This window comes from Ascaphus truei, chromosome 5, assembly GCF_040206685.1.
Source record: "Ascaphus truei isolate aAscTru1 chromosome 5, aAscTru1.hap1, whole genome shotgun sequence".
Taxonomy (NCBI): domain Eukaryota; kingdom Metazoa; phylum Chordata; class Amphibia; order Anura; family Ascaphidae; genus Ascaphus; species Ascaphus truei.
In genome coordinates, this window is record NC_134487.1 from 286447015 (window position 1) to 286457987 (window position 10973).

The following is a 10973-nucleotide window of genomic DNA, read 5'->3' on the forward strand; positions in this document are numbered from 1 at the left end:
ATACTCCTCTCCCCCGCTGCTCCTCTTACACATACTCCTCTCCCCCGGTGCTCCTCTCACACATACTCCTCTCCCCCGGTGCTCCTCTTACATATACTCCTCTCCCCCGGTGCTCCTCTTACATATACTCCTCTCCCCCGGTGCTCCTCTTACATATACTCCTCTCCCCCGGTGCTCCTCTTACATATACTCCTCTCACCCGCTGCTCCTCTTACATATACTCCTCTCCCCCGGTGCTCCTCTAACACATACTCCTCTCCCCCGCTGCTCCTCTTACATATACTCCTCTCCCCCGGTGCTCCTCTCACATATACTCCTCTCCCCCGGTGCTCCTCTAACACATACTCCTCTCCCCCGCTGCTCCTCTTACATATACTCCTCTCCCCCGGTGCTCCTCTCACATATACTCCTCTCACCCGCTGCTCCTCTTACATATACTCCTCTCACCCGCTGTTCCTCTTACATATACTCCTCTCCCCCGGTGCTCCTCTTACATATACTCCTCTCCCCTGCTGCTCCTCTTACATATACTCCTCTCACCCGCTGCTCCTCTTACATATACTCCTCTCCCCCGGTGCTCCTCTCACATATACTCCTCTCCCCCGCTGCTCCTCTTACATATACTCCTCTCCCCCGCTGCTCCTCTTACATATACTCCTCTCACCCGCTGCTCCTCTTACATATACTCCTCTCACCCGCTGCTCCTCTTACATATACTCCTCTCCCCTGCTGCTCCTCTTACACATACTCCTCTCCCCCGGTGCTCCTCTTACATATACTCCTCTCCCCCGGTGCTCCTCTTACATATACTCCTCTCCCCCGGTGCTCCTCTAACACATACTCCTCTCCCCCGCTGCTCCTCTTACACATACTCCTCTCCCCCGGTGCTCCTCTCACACATACTCCTCTCCCCCGGTGCTCCTCTCACACATACTCCTCTCCCCCGCTGCTCCTCTTACATATACTCCTCTCCCCCGGTGCTCCTCTTACATATACTCCTCTCCCCCGGTGCTCCTCTAACACATACTCCTCTCCCCCGGTGCTCCTCTAACACATACTCCTCTCCCCCGCTGCTCCTCTTACATATACTCCTCTCCCCCGGTGCTCCTCTCACATATACTCCTCTCACCCGCTGCTCCTCTTACATATACTCCTCTCCCCCGGTGCTCCTCTTACATATACTCCTCTCCCCCGGTGCTCCTCTTACATATACTCCTCTCCCCCGGTGCTCCTCTAACACATACTCCTCTCCCCCGGTGCTCCTCTAACACATACTCCTCTCCCCCGGTGCTCCTCTAACACATACTCCTCTCCCCCGCTGCTCCTCTTACATATACTCCTCTCCCCCGGTGCTCCTCTCACATATACTCCTCTCACCCGCTGCTCCTCTTACATATACTCCTCTCACCCGCTGCTCCTCTTACATATACTCCTCTCCCCCGCTGCTCCTCTTACATATACTCCTCTCCCCCGGTGCTCCTCTTACATATACTCCTCTCACCCGGTGCTCCTCTTACATATACTCCTCTCCCCCGCTGCTCCACTTACACATACTCCTCTCCCCCGGTGCTCCTCTTACACATACTCCTCTCCCCCGGTGCTCCTCTTACATATACTCCTCTCCCCCGGTGCTCCTCTTACATATACTCCTCTCCCCCGGTGCTCCTCTTACACATACTCCTCTCCCCCGGTGCTCCTCTTACATATACTCCTCTCCCCCGGTGCTCCTCTCACACATACTCCTCTCCCCCGCTGCTCCTCTCACATATACTCCTCTCCCCCGGTGCTCCTCTTACATATACTCCTCTCACCCGCTGCTCCTCTTACATATACTCCTCTCCCCCGGTGCTCCTCTCACATATACTCCTCTCCCCCGGTGCTCCTCTTACATATACTCCTGTCCCCCGGTGCTCCTCTCACATATACTCCTCTCCCCCGGTGCTCCTCTTACATATACTCCTCTCCCCCGGTGCTCCTCTTACATATACTCCTCTCCCCCGGTGCTCCTCTTACATATACTCCTCTCACCCGCTGCTCCTCTTACATATACTCCTCTCACCCGCTGCTCCTCTTACATATACTCCTCTCACCCGCTGCTCCTCTTACATATACTCCTCTCCCCTGCTGCTCCTCTTACACATACTCCTCTCCCCCGGTGCTCCTCTTACATATACTCCTCTCCCCCGGTGCTCCTCTCACATATACTCCTCTCCCCCGCTGCTCCTCTTACATATACTCCTCTCCCCCGCTGCTCCTCTTACATATACTCCTCTCACCCGCTGCTCCTCTTACATATACTCCTCTCACCCGCTGCTCCTCTTACATATACTCCTCTCCCCTGCTGCTCCTCTTACACATACTCCTCTCCCCCGGTGCTCCTCTTACATATACTCCTCTCCCCCGGTGCTCCTCTTACATATACTCCTCTCCCCCGGTGCTCCTCTTACACATACTCCTCTCCCCCGGTGCTCCTCTTACATATACTCCTCTCCCCCGGTGCTCCTCTAACACATACTCCTCTCCCCCGCTGCTCCTCTTACACATACTCCTCTCCCCCGGTGCTCCTCTCACACATACTCCTCTCCCCCGGTGCTCCTCTCACACATACTCCTCTCCCCCGCTGCTCCTCTTACATATACTCCTCTCCCCCGGTGCTCCTCTTACATATACTCCTCTCCCCCGCTGCTCCTCTTACATATACTCCTCTCCCCCGGTGCTCCTCTTACACATACTCCTCTCCCCCGGTGCTCCTCTTACATATACTCCTCTCCCCCGGTGCTCCTCTAACACATACTCCTCTCCCCCGGTGCTCCTCTAACACATACTCCTCTCCCCCGCTGCTCCTCTTACATATACTCCTCTCCCCCGCTGCTCCTCTTACATATACTCCTCTCCCCCGGTGCTCCTCTCACATATACTCCTCTCACCCGCTGCTCCTCTTACATATACTCCTCTCCCCCGGTGCTCCTCTTACATATACTCCTCTCCCCCGCTGCTCCTCTTACACATACTCCTCTCCCCCGGTGCTCCTCTCACACATACTCCTCTCCCCCGGTGCTCCTCTTACATATACTCCTCTCCCCCGGTGCTCCTCTTACATATACTCCTCTCCCCCGGTGCTCCTCTTACATATACTCCTCTCCCCCGGTGCTCCTCTTACATATACTCCTCTCACCCGCTGCTCCTCTTACATATACTCCTCTCCCCCGGTGCTCCTCTAACACATACTCCTCTCCCCCGCTGCTCCTCTTACATATACTCCTCTCCCCCGGTGCTCCTCTCACATATACTCCTCTCCCCCGGTGCTCCTCTAACACATACTCCTCTCCCCCGCTGCTCCTCTTACATATACTCCTCTCCCCCGGTGCTCCTCTCACATATACTCCTCTCACCCGCTGCTCCTCTTACATATACTCCTCTCACCCGCTGTTCCTCTTACATATACTCCTCTCCCCCGGTGCTCCTCTTACATATACTCCTCTCCCCTGCTGCTCCTCTTACATATACTCCTCTCACCCGCTGCTCCTCTTACATATACTCCTCTCCCCCGGTGCTCCTCTTACATATACTCCTCTCCCCCGGTGCTCCTCTTACATATACTCCTCTCACCCGGTGCTCCTCTTACATATACTCCTCTCCCCCGCTGCTCCACTTACACATACTCCTCTCCCCCGGTGCTCCTCTTACACATACTCCTCTCCCCCGGTGCTCCTCTTACATATACTCCTCTCCCCCGGTGCTCCTCTTACATATACTCCTCTCCCCCGGTGCTCCTCTCACATATACTCCTCTCCCCCGGTGCTCCTCTCACATATACTCCTCTCCCCCGGTGCTCCTCTCACATATACTCCTCTCCCCCGGTGCTCCTCTTACATATACTCCTCTCCCCCGGTGCTCCTCTCACATATACTCCTCTCCCCCGGTGCTCCTCTTACATATACTCCTCTCCCCCGGTGCTCCTCTTACATATACTCCTCTCACCCGCTGCTCCTCTTACATATACTCCTCTCACCCGCTGCTCCTCTTACATATACTCCTCTCCCCTGCTGCTCCTCTTACACATACTCCTCTCCCCCGGTGCTCCTCTTACATATACTCCTCTCCCCCGGTGCTCCTCTTACATATACTCCTCTCCCCCGGTGCTCCTCTTACACATACTCCTCTCCCCCGGTGCTCCTCTCACATATACTCCTCTCCCCCGCTGCTCCTCTTACATATACTCCTCTCCCCCGCTGCTCCTCTTACATATACTCCTCTCACCCGCTGCTCCTCTTACATATACTCCTCTCACCCGCTGCTCCTCTTACATATACTCCTCTCCCCTGCTGCTCCTCTTACACATACTCCTCTCCCCCGGTGCTCCTCTTACATATACTCCTCTCCCCCGGTGCTCCTCTCACACATACTCCTCTCCCCCGGTGCTCCTCTTACATATACTCCTCTCCCCCGCTGCTCCTCTTACATATACTCCTCTCCCCCGCTGCTCCTCTTACATATACTCCTCTCCCCCGCTGCTCCTCTTACATATACTCCTCTCCCCCGCTGCTCCTCTTACATATACTCCTCTCCCCCGCTGCTCCTCTTACATATACTCCTCTCCCCCGGTGCTCCTCTTACATATACTCCTCTCACCCGCTGCTCCTCTTACATATACTCCTCTCACCCGCTGCTCCTCTTACATATACTCCTCTCACCCGCTGCTCCTCTTACATATACTCCTCTCCCCTGCTGCTCCTCTAACACATACTCCTCTCCCCCGGTGCTCCTCTTACATATACTCCTCTCCCCCGCTGCTCCTCTTACATATACTCCTCTCCCCCGGTGCTCCTCTTATATATACTCCTCTCCCCCGCTGCTCCTCTTACATATACTCCTCTCACCCGCTGCTCCTCTTATATATAGTCCTCTTACATATACTCCTCTCCCCCGGTGCTCCTCTAACACATACTCCTCTCCCCCGGTGCTCCTCTTACATATACTCCTCTCCCCCGCTGCTCCTCTTACATATACTCCTCTCCCCCGCTGCTCCTCTTACATATACTCCTCTCCCCCGGTGCTCCTCTTACATATACTCCTCTCACCCGCTGCTCCTCTTACATATACTCCTCTCACCCGCTGCTCCTCTTACATATACTCCTCTCCCCCGCTGCTCCTCTTACATATACTCCTCTCACCCGGTGCTCCTCTTACACATACTCCTCTCCCCCGGAGCTCCTCTTACATATACTCCTCTTACATATACTCCTCTTCCCCGGTGCTCCTCTCACACATACTCCTCTCCCCCGGTGCTCCTCTCACACATTCTCCTCTACCCCGGAGCTCCTCTCTCCTTTCTATCGCCACGTCTGCTGGAAGGCTATTCCATGCACCTACTACTCTTCCTAGCGTTTACATGTGTCACATTTTACAATTGCAGTGTGTAGTGATTAGTAATGAACGGATTCTGAGCCCCGCATGTGTCTTTCCCCCCGGGGGGGCGCAGTTCTGCTGGGGGTGATGGAGCAGCACCTCATAGATGGAGCATTTCAAACTGAGATGGAGAGGAAGCTGGCTCAGCTCATCAGCGAGGCGATGGCACGAAAACGCATCTGGAAACGAGCCAGCTTTGCGGGAGGCAACACCGTCCAGGTGAGACACCGAGAGTGAGCAGGAGAGGAACATGAATCAGGGCATTCAGGGTCATCCGAAATCTCTGCGTAACGTACACCATAACGGACGTGCAATGTTGTCAGTCTCCTACTTGGAGCTGCTTTTATGTAGTGTTCTGTAGTCTCCTGGCTCTATCTATGTAGATCTAAATTGGTTACTTTTACTAACACTCAGTGTGTAAACCTTCCTGCTCTCTATATGACATGTTCATTTGGAGTGTGCTGTATAATGATTCACTGACCAAAATGCTGTGAACAATTGCTTCACTATGCTGTGAATCATTCACCCTCCATTATCACACTATCAGTAGCACTTCTATACTTAGTGGATGGTTATACATCCTTAACTAACATCCCTAAGTGCTCTGTGGTTTATAAGTCCAAGCAGGACTGCAGTATTTTCGTGATACAATCATTCACTGAGTCTGTTAGTCATATTTATATATATACACATGTACCTGGTCTCATAGGTGTCCCAGAGGGGTTTATACCCTGACTATTAGCGCCTTGTGTCCTGCTATCTCGAATACAATTTGTTGTCTGAGATTATTCCAACGCACATTCACTGACACGGACGCTTGTTCTTGATAATTTAATTTATTTTTAATGCACAATACACAACGATTTGGTAACATGTTTTATGTAAATATATATTAAAAGTTAAATTTTAAAATTAAGTAGGAGTGCAGTATAGTGAATTCTTTTAGGAGACACATCCATTTTGTGTTCTCCTTCCCCCCATTTTTCTGATTCACTTTTCAGTTCACAGTTTGCACCCACTTTTTTGATTACCATATATTCACCCATTATTTCGTTTCAATTGGTGTGGTTTTGTGATCACTCCCTAACCCTATTGTTTTCTCTAACGTACTCCCTGCTTCACGTCCGGTGACTGGTGCCTTAGATTTAGATAAAAAAACAATATACTTTAAATGTGTATGTATACATTTATATTTGTGTGTATGTAAGTAAACTTGAGATGAGGTCAGGAAAAATGTTAATATTGAATTAAGGGGCCATTTGTAACAGAAACACAGATCAAATGTGGAAGGTGTGCCCGCAGCGACAGATTTATGAATCTTGTTAATTTTGTTTCTTACATTTGGCACAGAAACTGTTGGCCGCTAAACCTAAATTTGGCATAGAGAGAAAAACTGCACCAGTTATAGGCGCAACTTTTGATGCGTCTCATTATAATAATGCACCAACTAACTCCTCCTGTAACCGCTACCAAAGCCCTCATGGTGCCTAAAGGCTGTTATATAGTGTGTGCGGCCGTGAACGCGCCTGTTCGAAGTGTGTGTGTGTGTGTGTGTGTGTGTATGTATGTGTGTGTGTGTGTATGTATGTGTGTGTGTGTATGTATGTGTAACTTATTATTTATTAAAAAAAAAACATTGGTAAAAATAAAATATTTATTACATTTGTACAGACACACAAATACATACACACACACATACATACATACACATGCATACTTATATACACACACATATACATACATACACATATACACACACACATACACATGCATACATATATACACACACATATACATACATACACATATACATATATACACACACACTTATACATACATACACATGCATACATATATACACACCCATATACATACATACATATATACATATATACACACACACATACATACACATGCATACATATATACACACACATAAACATACATACACATATACATATATACACACACATACATATATACACACACATATACATACATACACATATACATATATACACACACACTTATACATACATACACATGCATACATATATACACACCCATATACATACATATACATGCATACATATATACACACACACACACACACACACACACACACACATATACATACATTCAGCGGCGGTAGCGGCGTGAAAAGATGATTTTCCTTCTCTTCCCCGCTGCCTGTCGGCTCCCTGCTCCCTGCCGTGCACGCGCGGCCCTTGTATAGAAGGGCTGGCTGACCTCAGCCATCTATAACTGCCGTGCGCGCGCACGGCGTAGCACGCCCCGGCAGTATAGAACCGGCCTTAATGATAAAATCCTTGATTTTACATGATGGTAAAAAGTGGTAGGGTTGGTGGGGGGCAGAGCGGGTGCGTCCCCAGAACAAAGTATAGCGTGGTCCAGTTTCTTGGCTGTTTGCATATACTCACCCTGTGTGTGCCACGTGTTTCGTGGCTGTTTGCATAGTCTCACCCTGTGTGTGCCACGTGTTTCTTGGCTGTTTGCATGTCACAGGTAGTGAATATCTCCCGCCTGGGCGGATCCGGTGACCCGGTGCAGCTAATCTATTTCTTGGAGGATCACAATGGGGATCGGTTGGCTGCGACTAAAGCCTCAGACCTAATTAATGAGGTGAACATCCAGCGAGCGGCCATCATCCTGGGGTATCGCTTAGAGGGAGCTGTGGCTCAACGTAAGTATCCGGGGAAACTATATATATATTATACAGTGGTCGGCAAATCACCAAAAAATCTACTCGGCGAACAAAAAAATCTACTCACCACCTAGTATCACACGTGTGCTGCTTGGGCCAATAGGAACTCGCCTCGATGTTAAATCCACTCTATTAAACTTAGTTAAGTTATGGTGGGTAAAAAAAGTGACAAAAACCCTCCACAGCAAAGCATATAGCAAATGGAAATATTACTGTATGCTCCACACAGTAATATTTCCATTTGCTATATGCTTTGCTGTGGAGGGTTTTTGTCACTTTTTTTACCCACCATAACTTAACTAAGTATGATAAAACCTATCCCTTGCTTTGTTTTTGCATAGCCAGTATAACCAACCCCACACTGATGAGACCAATTAAGGTCGAAACAGTCTGTCTGTGGGTGGGTTTGCTGGCTATGCATCTTAACCCTGGCTGTGCTCAAAGCTGTGACCATGCAGCAAACTTAAGCCTATAGGGAACCATGTTGAATGGTTTTGAAGCAAAAGGTGGCACTGTGTGCTCATTTGCATGTCATTTCCCAGAATCCCCTGCTGCAGTGGAAATGCTGTGTGCTGGGTGATAATAGTGAAAGGCGGGGTTGCAGACCTGTCTTAGACATGTAAATGAGCATACAGTAATATTTCCATTTGATATATATATTAATATATATATATCCTCATCTCCCTTTCTCGATCAAACGGCTGGAAGAAAACCTCCCCAATGATCTCCCAGGTTCTGCGGTTGCAGCCTGTCTTCTCCATGTTGCTCCAACGCATCTTCTAATTTTATCCACCCAGCTTACTTTTGGTCTTCTGATAACTCTTCCATTCCAGTCGGGTACCATCTTCATCCATCCGTGGTCATTTCTTCATGTGACATAAACTGGACCACCGCCATTTTAATTTCTTCACCCTTGTGATGATGTCACAGACTTTTGCTTGCTTCTGAACCCATTCATTCTTTCTCCTGTCTCTTCAGGTAATAACCCAGAATACATGCCTCCATATTTCTTTGGGTTGTCTGAAGCTTCTGAATTGTCTTCGCATTCCAAGTCTAAGGCCGCGGGCATGGTCAGCGCGTAGGCGCTGACCCGCGCTCACGCTTGGCAGTGAGCCCCTGCAGCCGCAATGAGAGCGGCTATAGTAGGGGCTCGCGCACGCTTCTGCAGGCGTGCGGAAGCGTAGCCGACAATTTTTTTTTTAGTTTATGCACTCACCCAAACTCTGTAGTTACACCCAAACTCTGTAGTTACACCCAAACTCTTCTTCTGCAACACACACATACAGACACACACACTGCAGCTCTACACACACACAAACTGCTGCTACACCCAAACTCTGTAGCTACACCCAAACTCTGTAGCTACACCCAAACTCTGTAGCTACACCCAAACTCTGTAGCTACACCCAAACTCTGTAGCTACACCCAAACTCTATAGCTACACCCAAACTCTATAGCTACACCCAAACTCTATAGCTACACCCAAACTCTATAGCTACACCCAAACTCGGTAGCTACACCCAAACTCGGTAGCTACACACAAACTCTTCTGCTGCTACACACACACACATACAACACAACAGCACCACACACACACACACACACACACACACACACACACACACACACACACACACACACACACACACACACACACACACAGGAGCTGCTGCTACAGTACATACAAACTCTGCAGCTACACCCACACATCCTGCTACTGCTGCTGCTGACACACACACTGCAGCTCTATACACACACACACACACACACACACACACACACACACACACACACACACACACACACACACAGGAGCTGCTGCTACAGTACATACAAACTCTGCAGCTACACCCACACATCCTGCTACTGCTGCTGCTGACACACACACTGCAGCTCTATACACACACACACACACACACACACACACACACACACACTGCAGCTACACACACACACACACACACACACACACACACACACACACACACACACACTAGATAGACAGAAACTGCAGCTACAAACAAACTCTGCAGACAGACACTTACTTTGCAGCTACAAACACACACTCCCTCCTCACTGTGTCCGGCGGGGAGCTCTGTGCACGGAGGGAGGGGGACCAGTCACTGCCTGGCTGCTGTCTCCTGACCAATCCCCTGCCCTGTCTCAGAGCTGTTCTGACAAAGGAAAAGCTGATTGGCTAGAAATAAAAACTTGGCAAGCTGCCAAAAATTCTGGGCATTACTGAATGAATAATGCCTGGAATTTTAACCAATCAGAGAGCGGGGATTTCAATCATGCCTGGAATGTTACAGCTTTAGCCTATAATGTTCCTTATAATATCAATGTACAGTTCTTCAACATTTTGACTTCCGAATGCTTCTAAAATAGTGAGGTCATTGATTTTCTCTGCTTCCCTAGTCTCCATCAGGATTTCAGTCGTTTCTCCATCTTCCCTTGGGCTCTTCCCATTCTTCATTGATTTTATTGCCTTTGCTATATTTTATGGAAGGACGCATGGTTCACCAGTGGTGGTTTCTCTTGGCTCTTCATCAGCTTGATTATGCCCTATGTTATCGGTGTTCTTGTACAATATATTGTAGAAGCCCTCCCTCTATATGTGAAGTCTTTCATTGCTGATTAATTGTGTTTGAGGGCGAGACTTTGCTTCTTCCCAATCACGTCATCTTGAAACTTTTGTCTTCGATTAGTCTTCCTCACCATATCGCTGTTACATTGGCTTAGACGCAGCCAGACTTATGGTCTCCGGCACCCGGGGCAAACTGCTGTAACGTGCCCACGGACTTCCTTGTGCTGGAGGATTAACCCTTGTGGGGGGGAG

The 10973-nt window shown here is 49.3% G+C and overlaps 1 protein-coding gene across 4 annotated transcripts in view; it reads left to right on the plus strand.

Moving 5' to 3' along the window:
- Positions 1 to 10973, plus strand: part of KIAA1549 (KIAA1549 ortholog) — a 115497-nt gene that overhangs the window by 75180 nt on the left and 29344 nt on the right. For all 4 annotated transcript variants that reach the window (XM_075602490.1, XM_075602493.1, XM_075602491.1 and 1 more), the window contains exons 8-9: positions 5483 to 5628; positions 7936 to 8113. In XM_075602490.1, the coding sequence (XP_075458605.1) occupies positions 5483 to 5628; positions 7936 to 8113 (324 nt within the window). The remainder of the gene's footprint in view (positions 1 to 5482; positions 5629 to 7935; positions 8114 to 10973) is intronic.